General features: G+C 43.2%; 2 protein-coding genes across 3 annotated transcripts; one reads left to right on the top strand and one right to left on the bottom strand.

Moving 5' to 3' along the window:
- The first annotated feature begins 1919 nt into the window (after positions 1-1919).
- Positions 1920-15196, top strand: hif1aa (hypoxia inducible factor 1 subunit alpha a). Its single transcript, XM_069152263.1, has 15 exons — positions 1920-2387; positions 8689-8879; positions 9357-9508; positions 9706-9790; positions 10392-10501; positions 11305-11507; positions 11695-11801; positions 11977-12124; positions 12286-12644; positions 12726-12928; positions 13014-13124; positions 13243-13499; positions 13599-13698; positions 13777-13837; positions 13929-15196. Exons 1-15 carry the CDS (start codon positions 2356-2358, stop codon positions 14090-14092), a joined length of 2283 nt encoding a protein of 760 aa, XP_069008364.1. The 5' UTR covers positions 1920-2355; the 3' UTR covers positions 14093-15196.
- LOC138199946 (serine protease HTRA2, mitochondrial-like) lies at positions 15190-23235 on the bottom strand. Of its 2 annotated transcripts, none has more exons than XM_069152266.1 (8): positions 23164-23235; positions 20015-20219; positions 19694-19888; positions 17833-17865; positions 16821-16929; positions 16637-16706; positions 16431-16526; positions 15190-15833 (listed from the first exon to the last, which is right to left on the bottom strand). In XM_069152266.1, the coding sequence occupies exons 2-8, from the start codon at positions 20081-20083 to the stop codon at positions 15668-15670; spliced, it is 738 nt and encodes a 245-aa protein (XP_069008367.1). In that variant the 5' UTR covers positions 20084-20219; positions 23164-23235; the 3' UTR covers positions 15190-15667. The 2 variants fall into 2 exon arrangements, with proteins under 2 accessions (XP_069008367.1, XP_069008366.1); XM_069152265.1 differs by lacking the exon at positions 23164-23235 and adding an exon at positions 22521-23157.
- Positions 23236-23269: the final 34 nt, after the last annotated feature.

Raw genomic sequence — 23269 nt, forward strand, 5'->3', positions numbered from 1 at the left:
GAACAGGTTGCGCCACAATACGAACGAGCAGGTGTTCACCTTTTCTACACACTACACCAATGTTATAAAATGCTAATCTCGTAGGTAACTGGCAGGGTCTGGGATGCAACATGTGGCAGCACCGTGTGCAAAAATATGGTGTGGCGAGCAGTGAATTTCCAGACATCATAAAGTTAATCAGAATGACTAAATAAATAAACATTATATGATTCAGCCAATCAATATTTACAGTATCCTACCAATCACTGTTGACACCGGTGTTTAACATGGGCACAATCAGTCACCCATTATGTAATCCCTGCTTTATCCTGTACAGGGTCACCTGGAGGGGCCCGGGGCCTATCCCAGCTGACTTACACCCTGGGCAGGTTGCCAGTCCATCACAAGGCCCATCATTAACAAGACGGGCAATAAAAAAACAACCTGTCTGCACAGTTACTGTTGTTGAAGCACAGCTAGTATACAGTATGTGTAAAATCTAGATCGGTTCTTTGCAGTAGAGTGTGCTGTGGTGCTCTCTGATTTCCTTTGCTCTTTCTGGTTTATAGTCCTAATAGTAATAGGTATTTTTTTATACTCGGTTATTATTACTTCAGGATTTAAGAGGCTCAAAGCTGATCAACTTTTTGCCTCAAGTCAGTTTCAGTAATGTCATCGTTTCGGACTGTGAAGTAATTTAAGTGAGACGTGTCTCCCCGAAAACAAATAAATGTAAAACCTCAAGTACGAGTTCAACTCTGTCACACAGTGAGCAGTTGTTGTCACCCACCCAACAGCTCCGGGAAATGACAGTCAAGCCTTTTCTTGATTGTTCTGACCAGATGTGACAGTGTGTGCTCAGTAAGTATCATAATGAAGTATAGCAAAGAGGAAATCTATTTGGGAGTTCATTTTCATGTGATTTGGAAGGTTAAAGGAAAAAAAAATATAGGTTTTTCCACCAAACTAAGGGCTGAATCACAGAATCATAGAGGACATGAATAACTGCACATACAAATCCTCAGTGGTGAGGAAGAGAGGAGGGGCCTAACTGGACACAGTGCTTCAAACCAGAGTAGGAAAGTTACCAAAACTATTTTCAAGCCAGTGGATTCTGGATCTGAAATCCCCGCGTGCACGCTTTCTGCACTGAGCACGAGGAATTATTCAAATATGTTGAGCTCGCCTCCTTTCTGATAATTATATTCTAACAGCTAGCTCATTAACTCCCCCTGCTTTGCATGTAATAACACTGTATACATATTTTGTAATTGTTTTTTAACACGTGGGTATGAACCGACAGTATTTTTTTAACAATGACAAATTCCACGAAGATTGATTTAATATTATTACATGTGTTTTACGAAATTATCATTCATTCATCTACTCTAAGAATCTAGCTACTAAATTTACACATTTTCTTTCTATAATGCAAAAAGTTCTCACACAATAATACAATATAAATTTTGTATAGGATGCAGTGGGAGGGTTTTATTTGTTACTATTTGACGCTGGAGGGAAAGCAGAGACATCATCGATAATGCACGCGTGTCATGTAAAAGAAAGTTTGGATTTGTTATTTGAGGAGGACTAATTTGCACCCAAGGTAATAGGAAGACACGGGACAGCGTTTATCCCTGTTCAAAGTCTTAATCATCAAAGCACCCCGGAGCTCTTGCAAACCTCCATACTTGTCTGTGTTATGCAGAACAGAGTGCACAGGGAGGGAAATGACTTGTACACAGATGTAACAGCAGCCTGCGTGTTTTTGAAAGTGTAACTTCAGTCGAAAATGACATCAATTTTTCATTTTGTAAACGAAAACGTTCAGGTTTCCTTTCGCGCGTGCTCAGTGGAAAAAAAAAAAAAAAAGGAAGCACGTGATTGCGCGTGCCCGCGGTGGACCGGAGCGGAGTCAGCGGGAGGAGTCAGCGGGAGGAGGAGGAGGCGGGAGGAGCCAGCGGGAGGAGTCAGGGGACCCTTTACGGTGCAACATTGTCCGTCTCCTGCGTGGCAAGCCACTCTTTCTGAGAGAAGAGGACACGGAAGGTGTCCCCCCCCCCCCCCCACCACCACCACCCCCTCCTCCACCTCCTCCTCCAACACCTCCTCCTCCTCCTCCTCTTCCGTCTTTTAAGTGGTCGAGAGTTTGATTTCGTCGTCGGAAGAAACACAGAAACACACCCGGTGGGAAGTCGGATGAAATTCAAGCTGAAGAAGTTGGTGGATTAAAAAAAAAAAAAAAAATCGGCGCAAAAATAAAATAAAATAAAAATAAAAGAATCGCGGTGGGGGGGATTTGGTCCATTTCTCGACGGGACCCGGATACAGCTCGACACCGACAGGGAGACTCAACCTCTGGTCTCTGGTCCTGACATGGACGCAGGAATTGTACCCGAAAAGAAAAGGTAACGTCCGATGCTAAGCTCACGCTACGTACCGAGGCCACCTCGGTTTTGTTTTACAGAAGGACGCTTTCGGTCTTTTACTTTTTTGATTATGACCTCCCCTCCTTTTTATGTCCTGCTCGGGTTTGTTTTTTATTTTTAATTATTATTATTTTTTTTTGGTGTGTTTCTTCGACACGAGTGTGTTTTGCTTGTCGTTAGCAAGTGGCTAACACTCGCTTAGCTCGCTTAGCTCGCTAGCAGACGTGGAGCAAAACCGCAAGATATTGATTTTTAAATTGTTTATTTATTTATCTTTTAAATATATTTTATCTATCCACTGATGGAGGTGGCAGCCGGATTTTGATCTTTTTTTTCTTCTTTTTTTTTTTCCATCAAATCTGCGTTTAAATCGGTTTTTCCCCTTAACGTTGTTTTTTGTTGTTGTTGTTGTTGTTGTTGTTGACACGTCGTGGATGAAATCGTTTGCTGTGAATGAACCTTCACCTCTTCGGTAGATGTCCTTGTTCGTGGGGTTTCACTGCCGGTGGACTGTTTTGGACGGGAAGTGCCAACCGGGCCAGAGCTCATGTGAGCATCGTGGTGTGCGGTTACTGTTGAAATATTTAGGTTTGTTTTTAGTGAAGTTAGCCTTCGTTTGGGTGTCTGGGGGGGGATTAATCCAAAAGCTTACTTAGTTTTTTTTTTTTTCCTTTTCACCAAGACGATTAACTTTAATCATCAGCTGAAATTTCTTTTGTTTAGTTGCTGCCAATTATGTTTTGAGAGAGGCCAAACAACATTTAGAAAAGAAGTGCTGGGAAATGTAGTGATGAGGCGGTTATTGTGATATTTAAAACATTTTGTGATATACTGAAACATTTATTGGGAAAATATTGCGGGTTTTTTTTCCCCCCCAACTACAAATTTTGTCCCCGAAGCATCAACATCTGTTTTATCTACTAGACAAGACCAACGCTGTCAAAGAAAACGTGACCGAGATGATGCCTGACAAAGTTATTTATCCAATGAAACATTGATATTTGGTCATTGAAGTATGGGACGCTGTGCTTTTTTTTTTTTTTTAATTTTCCAGTCCAACACTTCCCACATCGTGCTACGGGACACCAGAAGTTCCAGGACCGTTTGGCTTGTTCACCTGGTAAAATTAGTAGACCGATGTTTGAGGGATTAGAGCCAACAGCAAGAGCTGAAGCTGAACATTATTTTCAAGATTAGTCTTCTGATTGTTCCTTTAGTGCTTAAAATGTATTTTAAAAAAACAAAACAACTGAGATATGCCTATCACGCGTTACCAATTACATATTTGGATATAAAAAAACAAACGTAATCACATACAGTCAATATATTAACATAATGCATTATAGAATTTGGTGCTTTGTTTGATTGTATAAGGACGAGCTATTGTTTAATAAAACGAATTAAGCTGGACTGCCTGCACTAAATGTAATATGCAGCTGACCGTCGTGGATTGTATTGACATGCTTCAGTGAGTATTGAGTGTAGAATAGGTTAACCTACATGCACAGACTCTTCACCAGCATATCATCGTTAGATGCTGTAAATTTGGTAACGGGTGATGAGTTGGTGTGCAAAACTCGAAGATTATGCCACATGTCACTCCTGGTTACGGTTTGGGAACTCGTGTCCCCTGAAAAAGCTCCAAATAACGGGAAAAGGTGGTCGTAATGGCAACAGCGAGGCGCAAAACCAAAAAGAATAAACGTAGTCAGTCCTGAGATGAACAAAAGACACGGTCATCAAAGTGATTGGCAGGTGGTTGTCAGAGTCATGAAAGAGGTGGGTAAAAGAGCAAAAAAAAAAAAAAAAAAAAGAGTATTCAAATTTGCTGTGAATGAAATTCTAGAGAAAATGAGGGCTGATCTTTTCTAAGGAAAAGTCATACAGAGAAGTGACTTCCTTCAGCTGCCTCAGAGTCTTCACTCCGTATAAGTCTAGATCCAGTTTGGTTTCAAGAAATACGTGATCAGTTTTATCTCCCCAAAAAAAAATCTGGACTGGTGCAGTCTGGTTTGATGGAGTTTTGCCTGGACTCTGTGAGGTTTCTCGGTATTACATGTGTCTCATCTCTTAATCACCGGGACATGACGTCAATAGGAGGGGCCAACTGTGTGCAGCGATTCGCTGGCAAATTGTGAGTTCCCCCGAGGCATTCAAGTAGAAAAGAGAATCGGGTTACTTGTTAGTACGGAGCTTAGGTATGTATTATTGGTTTTATGTCATGTGATTGAAAACTAAAGCAATACTTTTACTAAAGGCTTGCTGTTACGCAACACCCAAATCCCTGTTCTGTGGTTTGTATTGTTAGCTGATCAAGGTAGGATGTTGCTGTGTGTAACCACATGCACAGAGAGCTTTTGAAAGTGTTGGTATAAAGATAAATAAGCAATGTAAGTCTTTTAAATTGTAATAATGAGGCCTGATTGATTGTAAAGCACAAATGTTCTTCGCTTAAAAAAAAAAAAACACTTCTAAGAACGCCACATCAGAAAGCCTCTTCTGGCTTCTAGGTAAAGTTGTCAAATCCTAAATATATTCCCACAATTATCTGCATATTGAAATCATTTTTTGCCCTATTTATTTGCTGATAAATATTGTACTGTCATAATAGGTTTCACATTGTGTCTTATAAACAATGCAAGGAAGGAAGGAAGGAAGTACCTTCACACCTTATGCCTTGAACATCTTTTACATCCAAGAATTTTGTTGAATATATTTGTCACTGCTGTCTTGCTTTCATATGGAAATGAAAAGAATAGTTCAGCTTCTGCAAAATCCCTTTTTTTTAACAAAACACATGCCACATACGAAGCTTTGTAAATGGCAACACGGGATAAGCTGAAGGAAGTAAAATGTTTGATCAGTTAGAGGTTGATGTTTGAAATCCACGAGGTTCTCTCGGTGTCATTATGGGACCAATTGAAAAAACTTTTTTCCACAATATAAATGAATGCAGATTAGATAAAGAAAACTAAGCAGATTTCAATGAAAAATGACAGTTTTTAGCGAGTAAATAGAATATAAACAAAATTATATTAAAGCAACCAGCAGACAGTTCATTCAGTTTTCACTGAGCGTTTATTATTTAGATGATCAATAATGTATTGTGTTTTTTGGACATAGTATTGATTTTTTTTTTCATCCCCTAAAATATGCTAAATATATCAGTAACCTCTTCATACAGAGGAATCTCGAGGAGAACCCTCCTGCTATTTCCAAAAAACGTCACATCATGCAGCAGATTACCCGACAGAGATTCATTTGACTGTAAAAGGGGTTTATTTTCAGTCTGGCTTTGCTTTTCTCCCCCCGTTGGATTACTGGATTATGTAACGGATGACACCGTGTTTACCGTCACACTAAATACGGCCGACAGATAGTAAGAACGCTTTTCTCGTGAAACAGGTCAGCCCCTAGTAACAAAATACACAATCAAACTGTGGGAGCATCGTTCAGGTGGATTTTCATGGTGAACTTTTTTTTTTTTTTTTTTTTTTTTTTTTTTTTTTGACCTCGATCTCAAGTCTGTCAACAACTTTGTTTACATCATAGCACCCATTCACAAAACAGGTTTAATCAAGGCGAACGAAACTGCAAATTGGATGTTTGCGGTGAGGCGTTTCAAGCAGAGGTCAAGCAGAGGTCAACCAGGCATGCACGAGCATGTGCATTAATGGTGTTATGTAATGGTGACCTCTCTGCTGGCCTTTGTTTTAACATGAAGCGAATGGTTTTGTTGTCAATAGTTCCTGGTGAGAGAGAGCTGCTTTATTTTCTCTTTTAGGTTTCGGTGCCGACGGATCAACAAATAGGAACAAAAATATACTTTTCATGATTTGGTATCACTGGTGAATGGAACAGAGAAGTACAAAAGTAGATGGAGGCTTTAGGCAGTTGTGTCACTGGACTTTATTTTTTAAAGCTCAACTGAGAACGTTTCAACATCATCTGCTGCCGTTCATAAACTGTAAGTTTAGATGGGTTTAATACTTCCCCTCTGAATCTGAGAACAGGACATTAGTATTGTATTAGGTTTTTATTGTAGTAATAAACAGCGGCTCTGACACTGCACTGTTTATTCATTGTGGTTATATTGAGCTTCATCTGAACAGGATTTGCATGAAGAGGTGTGATAGAGCAGGATGCAGCTACTGTGGAGGAACACAATTTGTATACTGGCTTGTACTTATCATCTTTATATTTATGCGGGAATATACAAATTTCTGAAGGCGTCACCAACTTTCATTTGATCATCAGACTCACTCGGAGAGGACTTCCCCCGTCTTGTAATGATAAATCGGGATGTCTTAAATGGAGCCTGGATTTCATTATTGTGTTACATTTGAAGCCGAACCTGAGAAGTGAAACAAAGAAAATGTGTTGGCGCCACGATCAGCTTTGATGACGCCCAGATATTCTGCCGATGTCCTGCAGCGTTCACAGGAGACCATGTAAATATTTGTCCCTTGTGTTGACAGGACAAACTGGACGTGTTTTTTCATGTGGCTGCAGCTATAGACTGCCTCAAAGCTTGTTTATACGACAATACATATACACATCTGTGACAGGAGGAGTTTTGGTTTATGCGCCTCCAAATATCTACTACAAATAGTTTGTCTCTAGAGGCGTCGTTCGACAGACGGGGATGAGATGAGCAAGGACAGAGATCCTTGTGGTTTGTTTGGGCGTTGTTGCTTTTTATTTGTTATTTTGAAGTTCCTAGCATTGAAAAATGTTAGTGTTTGGTTTCTTTGGCACAGCTCTGTCGGGAGCTATCTGGCTGTTGTCTGCACGCAAACCCGTGTGTTTTTCTTATCACATTCACACATGCATTGCAAGCCTGAACTTATGTAGACGTACTTGGAGGAGCTGCATGCGAGAACTCAAACATCTGTACCGGTCGGACATTAAACGGACTTCACCCGGCCCGCTCGCCCGCAGTGTGATGTCCCATTGAGCCCATGTTTGAATAGAGGCAGGTCATTGTTCGGAGAATTCCCAGCAAATGAGCGAGTGGGTGCGCTGACAATGTTTCTCTCATGCAGCGTTGCACGCTCGATGCAGAAAACCACCAAAACCAAAAGTACTTTCTGTAGTGAGAGTGCGTCTGACATGGACTATCTCCCGTGATGTGTGAAGCGGCTGCACCTGATTCTCGAGATATTCTCCGGGGTTTATACGATAAAAAACACTTCAGACTTAGATCAGGACCTGGTTTGTGATTTCCCCAGAGTCACAGATTAAATCATTTTACTCCAGAAGACTGATAACGTTAGTTGTGAAGTGGTTTGCACATTACGTTTGATTAATGGAACGAAAGCTGTCCTCAAACTCTGTCAGGTGTTTGGGGCTAATTTTAGTGAGCTGCTCTATTTTTCTTGTCGGAGAGCCCATAACAACGCTGGGCTGCAGCCTAAGTGCATTAAAAAAAAAAAAAATCTATTTAAATTCGGTGTCGATTTCATAGCCAAAGGCTTTTGAACTTTTGGTCATCCATTTTATTGTCATGCTGCTCCAGTGGCATCTAAATGCATTTGGGGTTAAGAGGTGTAGTTTGGGAGAAGGATGACGCAGCAGTCAGGCTGACAACTATGATGATTTAGTAGAATAAAATACAAGGCGTTCTCATTTGATTAAAATCAGTGAATTGAATTATTTTTAAAGTGACTTGTACAAATCATTGTGTCCTTTAAAGGCTCATATAAAAGATATTTATTATGTTAACATTTGCTCCATCAGCCAGGCCTTGGATAAATGCTGTATTGAAAGTGGAGCTAGTCTGAGCAGTTATAAGGGTTATGAGGGTAAAACAACAGAAACTAGGGCAGTTTGTTAGTCCTGGTCGAGGAAAAGGTCACTCAACCTGTGTTTGTGTGTATTATCATCCCTTGTCTCCGTAGATCTGTTGAGCCAGGCTCGTAAATGTCATGATGATTGGTGTCGCTCTGTAGCTTGGCCTGCACCAGGAGACAGACGGGGGAATCTATGCCCATCCTCCCGGCCAATCACTTTGAGTGGGCGGATTCCGTTGCGTTTGGTCAGCAGCCAATAAGAAAGCCATGTATGTAAATGAGTCTGCCGGCGGTCCAGACGCCAGCTTTGGCCAGCTTTGCTTGTTGCGGACTCCGGCTGCTGCAGCCTTCTCCGGTGACGGGCCAGAGGCTGACCCGACTCCGTAGACACGCTGGAGTCGGGAAGGAGGGATGTCAGCTCTTGTTGTGTACGTAACGACCCCAGAATGTGGCCGAGCTGTGGCTGACCCACCACGTGTCCCTCGCAGGGTGAGCTCGGAGCGGAGGAAGGAGAAGTCGAGGGATGCAGCACGATGCCGGCGTGGGAAGGAGTCGGAGGTTTTCTACGAGCTGGCGCAGGAGCTGCCACTGCCCCACACTGTCAGCTCCAGCCTGGACAAGGCCTCCATCATGAGGCTCACCATCAGCTACCTACGCCTGAGAAAACTGCTGAACACTGGTCAGTATCTGTAGCTCTTCTACTGGACAAGAGTTCAGCCTGGTGTCACATACACAAACCCATCCGTGTGTTTGTTTACTATAGTTGCAGTGATAATTATGTGCAGCTATCGTTATTTTAGAAACGGCTTCAGAAGGTTTCGGTCAAGTGTTCCGATTTTAAATATTAAATTTGATTTACTTGGAGGAAGTTATCGTATTCAAAAGAAAGGACACCTTGGAAGCAGCGAGAGGAAGAGTGAGCTCACTTTGAGATGAATAAGTGACAAAACAAACCGAAACACTGAATCAGCTGCTCTGAAAAAAATCCACTTGGACACATTCAGATATAGATCGCTTTGCAGATACACCTGTGGCTACAACGTCCTCTCATGCAAACAGGGAGGGATCGTTGATGTTCTGTGCCTGATTTATTTATTTTTTAAACTAAACTTACCTTCTTTTCTCTCTCATTGCCCCCCCCACCTCCCCACTCTAGACGAGCCAATGGCAGCGGAGGAAACGGAGCTCGACGACCAGCTAAACAACTCCTATCTAAAGGCGCTGGAGGGTTTTCTCATGGTGCTGTCTGAAGACGGAGATATGATCTATCTCACCGAGAATGTCAACAAGTGTCTCGGGCTGGCACAGGTTGGTCTGATTTGACCTGCAAAGAGCGTCACATTAATTAGGGAAGGAGTCAGAGGCACAAAATTTAAGGCCGAGGGATTACCGTGTTTACGTTCATATTTCAGAAAGTAGGTTTCTCTGCTGCTATTGATATATAGATGTAAAGTGTTTGACACTTAAGTGACACAAAGTTTTCTCTCTCGCTCTCTGTGCTGCAGTTTGACCTGACTGGACAAAGTGTGTTTGACTTCATACATCCCTGTGACCAGGAGGAGCTGCGGGAAATGCTGGTCCACAGAACAGGTGAGCTGTGTCACAGTACAAGACCTATAATAGAGACAGACAGACACACAGACAGGCACTCTGTTAGACCTGCCAGTGCAGCGATCAGCAGGGAGTCCATGTCTCTCCGAGCTGGCAGATTTATACTGGGAGGCTGTCAGAACAAGTTACAGTTTCGCTTCTTCAGTCTCGGGGTCAAAAGGATTCTAGTTGGCTGGTTTTTGGATTTAAGTGAGCCTTCATTTATCATTGAGACATTTTCTCTTTTACTTGCACATTACACGACAGCTTTTCTTTGTGGCAGTGGTTAGTATCTACTTTTGTACACCATTTACTACGGGTTTAGGTTATTTTGTATCATTCTCAGCAGAATTTTTTTTAATTGAAATAAAGTTTTCTAAAATGCTCTTTTATTTGTGGCCACTTCCTTTATTTCACTTTCTGTAGCTCACCACAGAGCAAATGCTTAACGGCTCAATGTGTCCTCTGAACCGTTCGCAGTTGAAATCAAATTAAAACATGAAATGAAGGCAGTTGTGAATGTTAACGTCACCATCGAAATGACACCTTTTTTTTTTTTTTTTTTAAACTGCGGCTCCTTATCTTCCTTTTGTGATTTCAGGCTCCAAGAAAGTCAAAGGGCCAAATCGAGAGCGAAGCTTCTTTCTCCGAATGAAATGCACTCTCACGAGCAGGGGACGCACCGTCAACGTCAAGTCCGCCACGTGGAAGGTAAGCTGCTGTGGAATCAGAGAAGACGTGGACTGAAAATGTTGTCATTTGTTCCCGTGCACGGTTGTTTGTCTCGGGTTGTCAACAGCTGCTGGGTAGAATTTTATGGAAAAGCGTTTTAATGAACCCCGAGATGAAAATAGCGCCCACATTATGCTTTTAATTTGACTACTAACCTTTTGAAAATTTTGCGATTGGTCTCCTTTGAATTTGTGGAGCAGGTCATACCTCAGTGCAGCTGCAGTGGTGGAAATAATGGAGCCACAGGATGACAGTCATTGAGGTCATCGAACTTCCCCACTCTTAACTCCACCAGATCACCAACTAGCTAATAGTAGTTATAATTCTAGTATAATTTCAGGGTTTTTGTATGCGATGATTAGTGAAAATAATTTTTTTTTTAAAAAGTATTCAAAAACTAGTTTGTATCTACAAAGTAAAATGATATAATCTGGCTCAAAGGACTTTACTTGTTGTGTTTTGCATGCGGCATTTCCTTTTAAACATCATGCTTTACTAAATGGAAACATGTGGAGCAGAAAGAAATATCTTTGACTTCGGTCCAACAGAATTACCTCCTGTAACCGTCACACCATCTCACAGTTGCTGCTGCAGCCCTAATAGTCACAATATCCCAGCAGCAAGCCAGAAGCCCAGAACACTGAATGATGCAGTTGTTTGAATGTGTCAATACATATTTGTCGGTTTAAGCCACTCAATCTGATAATTACCCGCCTGCTACTTGAGCAGCTCTCTATCCTGTAGTGATTACAACCGCGTGTCTTCCTGTCGTCTCCCCGTAGGTGCTTCAGTGCTCAGGTCATGTCCGTGTTTATGACCGCCAAACTGAGCAGACTACCAACGGGCACAAGGAGCCACCCGTCCCGTACCTGGTGTTGATCTGTGACCCCATCCCACACCCCTCCAACATCGAGGTCCCTCTGGACACCAAGACCTTTCTCAGCCGCCACACAATGGACATGAAGTTCACGTATTGTGACGAGAGGTTAGTTTGTCCGTCTGAGTGAACGTTGTATATCAAACATTCAGTTCCTTAAACTACCTGTGTTGTTGTTTTCATCATTGCCGAGCTTGTGCAAGAGTAGTTACACAGAGCCACCTAGTGCTCGTTACAGGTACTACAGAAGCTTTATCTAAAGACAATTTATGTTGTTGTTTTTTTTTGTGTCCAGGATCACTGAGCTCATGGGTTATGATCCAGAGGAACTGTTGAATCGTTCTGTGTACGAGTACTATCATGCTCTTGACTCGGACCATCTTACCAAGACTCACCAAAACTGTAAGCATAAAACAAAAATACAGTGTGTGGAACTTAAAGTGAAACTTGTGGAAATCTAGAACCAACTTCAGCTGTGCATTTTTTGTTGTTGTTGTTGTTGTTGCTGCCCATCTGGTTAAACACATGTCTAAATGAATAATTTCTTCCCCGTCTGTTTTATTTGCGTTGCTTTTAGTGTTTGCAAAGGGCCAGGTCAGCACAGGCCAGTACCGGATGTTGGCCAAGAGAGGAGGCTTTGTATGGGTGGAAACGCAGGCCACCGTCATCTACAACAACAAGAACTCCCAGCCACAGTGTGTTGTCTGTGTCAACTTTGTGCTCAGGTAATCTTTAAATAGTCACTGTTTTAAGAAGAGACTCTTGTATTTGCCAGTTTATTTTTATTGAGTAAAGCAAACAAGCAGAGTCATTCATTGCAAACAAACAAACAAAAAAGTTGAATAATTGTACAGCTGCATAACTCTGTGTTTCTCCGTTGGTACAGTGGCATCCAGGAGGAGAAACTGATCCTGTCTCTGGAGCAGACCGAGGACGTGAAGCCGGTGAAGGAGGAGAAACGGGAGGAAGAAAAGGTCGCAGTCGAGAGCAGCCAGCCCGACGTGACTCCAGCCATGCAGACGGAGGAGGAGGAAGAGAAAGAGGAGGAGGAGGAGTTGGAGGAGTTGGAGGAAGAGGAGGAGGAGAAGGTACCCGAGCTGGATGTGATCAAACTCTTTACCCACGTGGTGGATGCCCAGCCGCTGGTTAGCCTGTACGATCAGCTAAAGGAAGAGCCCGAGGCCCTCACGCTGCTGGCCCCGGCTGCTGGAGACACCATCATCTCTCTGGACTTCAGCTGCCCTGGTACGTGGCCTCGCACACAACTCGGGAGTTTATATCCTGATATCTGAAACCACTCTGACCTTCTTCGATCTTCTGGTCCAGATTCAGAGATCCAGCTGCCGAAGGATGCACCACTCTATAATGACGTAATGCTGCCCTCCACCAGTGAAAAGCTGATTCTGCCTCTTTCACCTCTGCCGCCCAGCGAGCCTCTCCACGCCTCCAACACCGCCTCTGAGGAAGCCAAATCAGAGAGCTACGCTCCAGCCCCGTCCACCGCAACCACCAGCCACAGTCCCCCAGAGGTAACACCGACTTATTATCATCTTGTTTTTGTCCCCTTAGTACTATCTACTGAATAGAGATTGACCTTTGACTCCTCCTCTTCAGGTGGACTTTTGTTTCCCCATGGATTCGGAAATGAACTCCGATTTTAAACTAGAATCTGTGGAGAAGCTGTTTGCCATTGATACAGAGCCCAAAACCCTCTTCAACACGCAGGTAATAACGCCGGGTGATTCTGCACATCTTACTGTATTCAAATCGAGTTCATAATCAATCTGATACCGACCAGTTACCTGACTCGTGATTTACTTTGACCCTTTTATCTTTCCTTTAGACGATGGAAGACTTGGATCTGGAGATGTTGGCTCCCTACATCCCCATGGACGATGACTTTCAGCTGCGCAGCCTGACCCCAGAGGAGCCTCTGTCTTGTGAACCAGTCAAATCCATGGAATGTTCTCCAGTCCACATGACACAGGACGTGGACAGCTTTCCCAGCTCCCCCTTCAGCGCGCCAAGCAGCAGCGCAGCTTCCCCGGCACCGGCCGAGCCCGTGAATGCCCCTCATCCTGCCACCATCGCCGTGAACAGGTGAGAGTCTCCGATGTGCTTCATCTTCTCCTTGACTGATCAAATTTAGATTCGCCTTTTTAGGAGGGTTGGCTAAGTGGCGGTGTTTCTGTCCCGCAGCGCTCCACAGTTGAACAAAGACGTCTCACTCAGGACGCTGGCAGCTCAGAACGCACAGCGCAAAAGAAAACTGTGCGACCTAAAAGAGATCATTGGACAGGTAGGTCCTCAGCATCCGAACACGGTTTGTAGATCTTCACTTTTACAGATGCGAGTTTGACCATCTGTACTTGTTAAGGGCAAAAAGGTGAAGGCGTCGGAGTCCGGGACAACCAGGACCATCCTTCTACTGCCTTCAGGTGAGGAAACTACATCTCTGGTGAATACGATGCTGTCGCATGAAACTAAACATCAGGAGAGTCGTAACTCTGCATCTGTTTTTAATCTTAGATTTGGCGAGTCGGCTGCTCGGCAGCACCTCCGAGGACACCGGTTCCCTCTTCTCCCTGCCGCAGCTCACCCGCTACGACTGCGAGGTGAACGCCCCCTTACAGGGTCGTCAGTACTTGCTGCAGGGGGAGGAGCTGCTGTGTGCTCTGGACCACGTCAACTGAGTCAACGCTTAGCCTGCTCACTGCTGGACTAGACTGGACACTACAGTTTGTCCCCTCACATTGCCACCCCATCCCTCCCCAAGAACGCCCCCCGCCCCCAACCTCCCACCCCCACCCCACCGCCCCTTATTTATGTATCTGTATGAGTTTTGATTAGAGTTCGGCTGCTGTTTGTGCACATCATGTGATATTTGCAGCATTCCACCGTGACAAACACCATAGCAGCGTCTGGGTTTTGGTGCCAGGGATTCAGGCATGAGATGTCCAGTTGTCTTTTTGTCTTTTTCTTTTTTTTCCTCTCTCTCTCTATCTCTCTCTCCCTCTCTCTCTCTCTCTCTTCCGGGGAGTCTCTCAGCACACAGCGCCTCGACAGATGACCCCTTTTCCAGCAGGTCACCACAGAACCTGGCGCTACTGCCAGCAGTGTATTGTAAGCTTCAGTCGCACAATTTATATTTTCTTAAAAAGAAAAATATTACCAGCAATATATATAAGCCTTTTTAAAGTAGTTTTAATGGGATTTGAACAATTTTATTTTTCCTCCCATACTTGTATGTTGTAGTACTCGTACCTAACAAGACGTCTTTAGTCCAGAAGTATGAACATATTGTTTAAACCGAAGGTGGTTTGAATGTTATCTCGGTTTAATAGCGATCAGTCTTTGAGTACATTTTAATTGTGTAGCAGTCCAGTACATGTCACTTTATTACTTTACTGTAAGTGTGTGTTACTGTACATATACCAGGGAAATTGCCATTTACTCAGTGTGGCTTCACGGCTCTGAGAGAAACCTCTTTTACTCGTTTATTTCTCATCATGCAGGATTGGCATTTTTCTCCCTCATAAAGTGAATTCCTGTTTTTGGGCTCTACTGTGTGTGACATCAAACTCAAAGCAGACAGTTTCAAAAAGTCGGATCTCATCAATTCCTATTTTACTCGTGTAATCATGGTCGTCATAGTAACGTTTGTGACTTGTCAAAACTTCTTTGCTCACTTAATGGTAGTCAGTTTAATGCCATTGATCTTGCCATAGTGTTGGGTCTCTCGTGCTTCTTTTTGCTGTCTAACATAAATTGGCTTTAATAAAGTGCACTGTTTTCGATGGCATTAACTTTTATTTTCCAAATCACATTTTTGGGGGCTGTAGAAACAAAACATTACATGACAGCCTAGTTCTGCTTATTTCAGCAATAATCAAGGTATTTTTTTTTTTTTAGGTGAAAATCATAGAAATGCAGGAATAAATCCCAAACTCATTTTCCATGTATGTATTTGAGGATTGGCAGATTTTTTTTTTTTTTTTTTGATTCAAACAGATTCAAATGACTGAATAGTTAACAGCTAAAAGCCACAGAGAGAAGATCGCTCCACTGACGTCTTAGTTGTACCTCGACTTGAAGCGGACATTTCAACAAAACGCAAAAACATAATCAGAACTCTTCTTCGTCAGGTGTTTTATCGACTGCGAACAGATTTTCATTTGACCAAAGTCACCGCTCGCTTTCACGGTTAACTGGTCATCTGTCCGTCATGCCACCATGAAGTTATAGCAAATTAAATAGCGTGGTTAGTTTTACTCTGTGCACTCAGGAGTTATTTGCATTCGAACCCGCTGGTGTCCCCTCTGCACCATCATGGTGATGTTGTCGCTGCTGCGGACGGCCTGATAGATCTCCTCCGAGGAGTTCACCTTCACCCCGTTAATCTCCACCACGATGTCTCCAGGTAACATGCCAGCTCTGAAAAACACGTGCAGAAAATTAACTGGCTGAATGCGTCATTTTTGAATGCCAGGATTTATCTCAATCAAACATTCAAGTTACAATTATAATAATATTAATCTGCATTTTGGATCATTCTTACATTTGACTGTGGATGTGTTAGCTGACTTGACTATAATGATCCAATACCTCTAATATAAAAGAACTTTCTCAAAACAATCATTTAAGATATTCTTGCTCTCCCCCCAGTATTAGTTTAATAGTCTTGAATTTGGAAATTCTCTGAGATTAAAGTGGTTAATTTATGAATCTCCAAATATTAATAATTTTTGGGGGATTATTACCCTCCATTCCTCAGCTCCATAATTTGTTTTTCAAAGTATCCCACAATGGCCCAAATGCACTTTTGTAAATATCATGGAGCGAAATCATGTTACTGTGGCAAACATCCCGCACTGTGTTCTACAAAGGTTGCATAGAAGCCCTGTATGTCTCTGAATCCTGATTAAAAACACTTTAATACATGTACAGCAAGGTAAAAGACATCGCCTGAGTTCTATGGGAAGTACATGATGGTATTTTTACAACGTCAGCAGCTACTGCAGCTGTTCTCACCTGTCGGCTGGGGAACCCGTGATAACTTTGTGAATCAGGATGCCGTGTGTCACGTCTGGAAAGGACGGTTCTCTCAACTTTAACTCGGCAATGATGCTGAAGAGACAAAATAGAAACCCGCCTGGTTTTAGACATGACAGTGGACCACAACTGTAACTGCACTTCACTTTCTTCACTGCTAACATTTCTGATGGTGAAGCATTTACCTCTGCGTGAGCGTCAGCATCATAACACCGATGTACCGCCGCTTCGTCTCTGACTCCTGAAACCAAGAACCTTCGAGAAGGAGGAGAAACCGAGTCTGATTAATGTCACTCATCTTTTATATAAATGTGTGAAAGCGCCACAGAGGATTTCATGTGAACCTTTGGATTTGTGGCCTGCTCTTACTCTTTTTGTTCGCCGCTTCAGCAAGAAAAAGTCTCAGGCGATCGGAGGGAATCGCGAAGGAGATCCCCGCCGTGACCTTCATGGTGTTTATACCGATGACGTCGCCATCCTAATGAGAGAAGAGAAAAGGCATTGAGATAGGGAGAGGTATGAGATCCCACCAAGCACGGTGTTGCGCAACAATATTGGCTGCTAAAGTCCTGTAAATTCAAACTGAGTCAATAAAATCTTTTGTCACGTGTCCCATTTTGCCCACGCTTTCATATACAAATATCGAATTTACAGTGGCAAGAAAAAAGTAAGTGAACACTTTTTTTTTTGTGTGAAAAAATGTGTCTTAAAATATGATCTTACAATGTACAAGTTTATTTATAGTAGGGACCATGTCCAGAATACATTCATCTCAAACAGAGAGGAGATGCTCTGTACCAGATTTAGCTACTGGCTCATTTTCATCTAAAGACTTTTTTTTTTAAACTAAAAATACACAAATCATCGTGTCGTTTTCCATCATCAAAGGTAAAATGAATTTGCTTGTGTTTTCTTGCTGTCAAGTCAGCTGAATCTCAAGTAGAACAATAACCTCCCCCCCCCAAAAAAATCAAAATGCAACAACTACACAATAAAAAAAAAAAGTACAAAGAGCTGCTGTGCAGTGAGACTTCAAGTGAGCCGTTCACACCAGACATCCTGCGAATATCACCGAGCTGCAAGCCGGTATGTGAGGAAGAACTTCTTCCTGAATGCTGTGCAGGTCTGATCTGCTGGTTTGAGGCTTTTGCTGCCACAGCAGTTTTGGGCAGTTATTACACACTGAGTGTTTAATGGGTGTGTTCAGTCTAAATTTTAAATATTCTAATTGTTTGTGCAGTGAGCTTAAGCACCCGTTTGTTTAAACTGAAGATCAGATCCCATTTTATGACCACTTAATGCCACCTACTTTATCCTGACACTGTACAGTACTGTATAGAAACGTGACTGAATGTGATAAGACGCTTAAACTGGGACTCACCAAATTAATCAGGGGACCTCCGGAGTTTCCAAACTGCAAAACAAATCCGTCACGTGATGTCAAGAAACTATATTACATGTTCGACATTTTTTGAGTCACGAGTAATCCTTTGCACTATATTTTCCTGATACATTATTACACCCATACAAATTTATAAATATTCCTGCTCCTTTCAGTGGGTACGGAAAGTATTCAGACCCCTTTAAATGTTTCACTCTTTGTTTCATTGCAGCCATTTTCTAAAATCAAAAAAGTTCATTTTATTTCTCATTAATGTACACTCAGCACCCCATCTTGACAGAAAAAAACAAATGTAGAAATTTGTGCAAATTTATTAAAAAAGAAAAACTGAAATATCACATGGTCATAAGTATTCAGACCCTTTGCCAGACACTCATATTTAACTCACATGCTGTCCATTTCTTCTGATCCTCCTTGAGATGGTTCTACTCCTTCATTGGAGTCCAGCTGTGTTTAATCAAACTGATTGGACTTGATTAGGAAAGGCACACACCTGTCTATATAAGACCTTACAGCTCACAGTGCATGTCAGAGCAAATGAGAATCATGAGGTCAAAGGAACTGTCCAAGGAGCTCAGAGACAGAATTGTGGCAAGGCACAGATCTGGCCAAGGTTACAAAATAATTTCTGCAGCACTCAAGGTTCCTAAGAGCACAGTGGCCTCCATAATCCTTAAATGGAAGAAGTTTGGGACGACCAGAACTCTTCCTAGACCTGGCCGTCCAGCCAAACTGAGCAATCGTGGGAGAAGAGCCTTGGCGAGAGAGGTAAAGAAGAACCCAAAGATCACTGTGGCTGAGCTCCAGAGATGCAGTAGGGAGATGGGAGAAAGTTCCACAAAGTCAACTATCACTGCAGCCCTCCACCAGTCGGGGCTTTATGGCAGAGTGGCCCGACGGAAGCCTCTCCTCAGTGCAAGACATATGAAAGCCCGCATAGAGTTTGACAAAAAACACATGAAGGACTCCCAGACTATGAGAAATAAGATTCTCTGGTCTGATGAGACCAAGATTGAACTTTTTGGCGTTAATTCTAAGCGGTATGTGTGGAGAAAACCAGGCACTGCTCATCACCTGCCCAATACAATCCCAAAAGTGAAACATGGTGGTGACAGCATCATGCTATGTTTTTTTTTTTTTTCAGCTGCAGGGACAGGACGACTGGTTGCAATTGAAGGAAAGATGAATGCGGCCAAGTACAGAGATATCCTGGAAGAAAACGTCTTCCAGAGTGCTCTGGACCTCAAACTGGGCCGAAGGTTCACCTTCCAACAAGACAATGACCCGAAGCACACAGCTAAAATAACAAAGGAGTGGCTTCGGAACAACTCTGTGACCATTCTTGACTGGCCCAGCCAGAGCCCTGACCTAAACCCAATTGAGCATCTCTGGAGAGACCTGAAAATGGCTGTCCACCAACGTTCACCATCCAACCTGGCGGAACTGGAGAGGATCTGCAAGGAAGAATGGCAGAGGATCCCCAAATCCAGGTGTGAAAAGCTTGTTGCATCATTCCCAAGAAGACTCATGGCTGTACTAGCTCAAAAGGTGCTTCTACTCAATACTGAGCAAAGGGTCTGAATACTTATGACCATGTGATATTTCAGTTTTTCTTTTTTTAATAAATTTGCACAAATTTCTACATTTCTGTTTTTTTCTGTCAAGATGGGGTGCTGAGTGTACATTAATGAGAAATAAAATGAACTTTTTTGATTTTAGCAAATGGCTGCAATGAAACAAAGAGTGAAACATGTAAAGGGGTCTGAATACTTTCCGTACCCACTGTAAGGAGCACATACACACACACACACACACAAAAGCATTATTGCAAAGTACTCACATCAATGGCTGCATCTGTCTGAATGTACTCCATGTTGGAGTTGGACAGGCCCAGCTCCTTACTGCCTCTCTGGACTGAGCTGACGATCCCTGATGTGATCGTATTCCTTAAAGCGAACGGGCTTCCCATGGCAACCACAAACTCCCCTTGTCGAATATCCGAGGACTTGCCGAGTGTGAGTGTTGGTAAAGGATTCTGAGTCGGTGGAAATAGGAGACGAAGAGCAGTTCAGCAGTAGATCACAGCTTCCTATTTGAACTCGTCTCTGTTTAGCCTTTAGTTCTTCCACCGGAGGAGAGATGAGTCCACTTTGTTCCTCACCTTTGCATTGATTTTGATGGTGGCGATGTCTGCCGCAGGATCAACATCCTGCACGGTGGCGTGGTACATCTCGCCATTGGTGAGCTTCACACGGACGCCCCTCTTGTTGGCCACCACGTGGGCGTTGGTGACGATGAGACCGTCACTGCTGATAATAAAACCGGAACCATTTGACACTGGGATTTCTCTTCCTGAGAACGGGTGTCTGTAAAACAGTAAAATCAGTCATTAAGCCCGCGAGAGACGGGCATCATTTTGTTTTTTTTAACCTTAAGTGGAAAAAAAAGAAACGTGATTTTTGACAAGCAGGCAACTTCATCTAGACAACAATCAGCTTCAGTTGTTTGATTTTGTACTTTAGTCGAGAATACTCTCATAATCACAAACAAAGTCCAAGTTAATCACCGCATCACAAACCAATGGTTGGAAATTTCAGTCTGGTTATCGACTAATTCTCATTACTTACAAAAAATAAAAAAAGACTATCGAGTCCTGAATGAGTTGATTATCAATTTAAACAAATATTATAATATTGACAACCTGTTTTGTGATCCTGTTATTTATAATCATCTCCCTAATGTTGTATGGGGAACATTGGAAAGCGGTCTTGTGTGTCAGAACTTTTTCTTCTTTCTTTACCCAGTGATCATCTGACTTCGCCTCACATTTACAGTGGGTACAGAAAGTATTCAGACCCCTTTACATTTTTCACTCTTTGTTTCATTGCAGCCATTTGCTAAAATCAAAAAAGTTCATTTTATTTCTCATTAATGTACACTCAGCACCCCATCTTGACAGAAAAAAAACAGAAATGTAGAAATTTGTGCAAATTTATTAAAAAAGAAAAACTGAAATATCACATGGTCATAAGTATTCAGACCCTTTGCTGTGATTAACTCACATGCTGTCCATTTCTTCTGATCCTCCTTGAGATGGTTCTACTCCTTCATTGGAGTCCAGCTGTGTTTAATCAAACTGATTGGACTTGATTAGGAAAGGCACACACCTGTCTATATAAGACCTTACAGCTCACAGTGCATGTCAGAGCAAATGAGAATCATGAGGTCAAAGGAACTGTCCAAGGAGCTCAGAGACAGAATTGTGGCAAGGCACAGATCTGGCCAAGGTTACAAAATAATTTCTGCAGCACTCAAGGTTCCTAAGAGCACAGTGGCCTCCATAATCCTTAAATGGAAGAAGTTTGGGACGACCAGAACTCTTCCTGGACCTGGCCGTCCAGCCAAACTGAGCAATCGTGGGAGAAGAGCCTTGGTGAGAGAGGTAAAGAAGAACCCAAAGATCACTGTGGCTGAGCTCCAGAGATGCAGTAGGGAGATGGGAGAAAGTTCCACAAAGTCAACTATCACTGCAGCCCTCCACCAGTCGGGGCTTTATGGCAGAGTGGCCCGACGGAAGCCTCTCCTCAGTGCAAGACATATGAAAGCCCGCATAGAGTTTGCCAAAAAACACATGAAGGACTCCCAGACTATGAGAAATAAGATTCTCTGGTCTGATGAGACCAAGATTGAACTTTTTGGCGTTAATTCTAAGCGGTATGTGTGGAGAAAACCAGGCACTGCTCATCACCTGCCCAATACAATCCCAACAGTGAAACATGGTGGTGGCAGCATCATGCTATGGGGGTGTTTTTCAGCTGCAGGGACAGGACGACCGGTTGCAATTGAAGGAAAGATGAATGCGGCCAAGTACAGAGATATCCTGGAAGAAAACCTCTTCCAGAGTGCTCTGGACCTCAGACTGGGCCGAAGGTTCACCTTCCAACAAGACAATGACCCGAAGCACACAGCTAAAATAACAAAGGAGTGGCTTCGGGACAACTCTGTGACCATTCTTGACTGGCCCAGCCAGAGCCCTGACCTAAACCCAATTGAGCATCTCTGGAGAGACCTGAAAATGGCTGTCCACCAACGTTCACCATCCAACCTGATGGAACTGGAGAGGATCTGCAAGGAAGAATGGCAGAGGATCCCCAAATCCAGGTGTGAAAAGCTTGTTGCATCATTCCCAAGAAGACTCATGGCTGTACTAGCTCAAAAGGTGCTTCTACTCAATACTGAGCAAAGGGTCTGAATACTTATGACCATGTGATATTTCAGTTTTTCTTTTTTTAATAAATTTGCACAAATTTCTACATTTCTGTTTTTTTTCTGTCAAGATGGGGTGCTGAGTGTACATTAATGAGAAATAAAATGAGCTTTTTTGATTTTAGCAAATGGCTGCAATGAAACAAAGAGTGAACAATGTAAAGGGGTCTGAATACTTTCCGTACCCACTGTATCTGCTCTCCTTGTTTGGAAAACTGGACATAAAGTAGGTCAAACGAGCTAAATCTCCAGCAAGCCACGAGATCTGATGTTAGTTATGTCAATCAAAGGGGACCAAACTGGTACTTTATCTACATTTCGCTGCTGATACTGAGTAATCTCTTTAATGCGGAACTTTTCCTCGTCATGAAATATTTATGACACTACTCCAGCCAACTCACCTGCCCACGATTTCAATGTACACGACGGCCGGCGTCGATTTTTCGACCACATCCGCAATAAAGTTGTATTTAAACCGAGGGCTGTCGGGTTTAAAAGGAGAAGCGCACCGAGCTGAGGGCAGAAGGCGGTCAAGAAACCGAGACACCGACACTCTTTTATTCCCTTTGTCGTCTCTGTCCAGAAGCGCCGCGCCGCAGAGCCCCAAACCCACAGACACCGACCCGAGCAGAGGACGCGACGAGCCGCCGCCGCCTCCGCCTCCGCCCCGGTCTCTCCTCCTGTCCCCAGCGGGACCTCTCCTGTCCAGGCCCGTGTTCCCCTCCGCCCTTCTGTAGTGACATGTCCCAACAGAGGACACCCGGCTCGCTGTCCTTTCCGCCGGAGAGGTCAGCCCGCGGCTCCGACACCGAGTAGTCCTTAATGCCGACAGAAAACACACATTGGCGGCTGTCGCTGCCATGTTGCATCACGTCGGTCGAGGAGTTCGTGGAAAAGTCGAACAACACTTAAAAGTCCAGATTTATGCTCAGTACGAACAGTATTCGGTACCGATTCTAACAGTCGCACCGTCTACAGTAAAATTTGAAGGATAGTATTGTTAAAGAAATGTTAACTACACCTGTCAGAAAGACAAAAACCTACCAAGGAAGCGACAACCTTGCCCCGGAAGTGTGAGGCAGTTTGCGCCTGCGCAGTGAGCTCCATCCTCTTCGTAAAGTAGACACAACTGCACCAATTACTGCCACCT

Source organism: Embiotoca jacksoni, unplaced genomic scaffold (genome assembly GCF_022577435.1).
Source record: "Embiotoca jacksoni isolate LCO1_2020_lvr unplaced genomic scaffold, fEmbJac1.0.p SCAF_18, whole genome shotgun sequence".
Classification (NCBI taxonomy): domain Eukaryota; kingdom Metazoa; phylum Chordata; class Actinopteri; family Embiotocidae; genus Embiotoca; species Embiotoca jacksoni.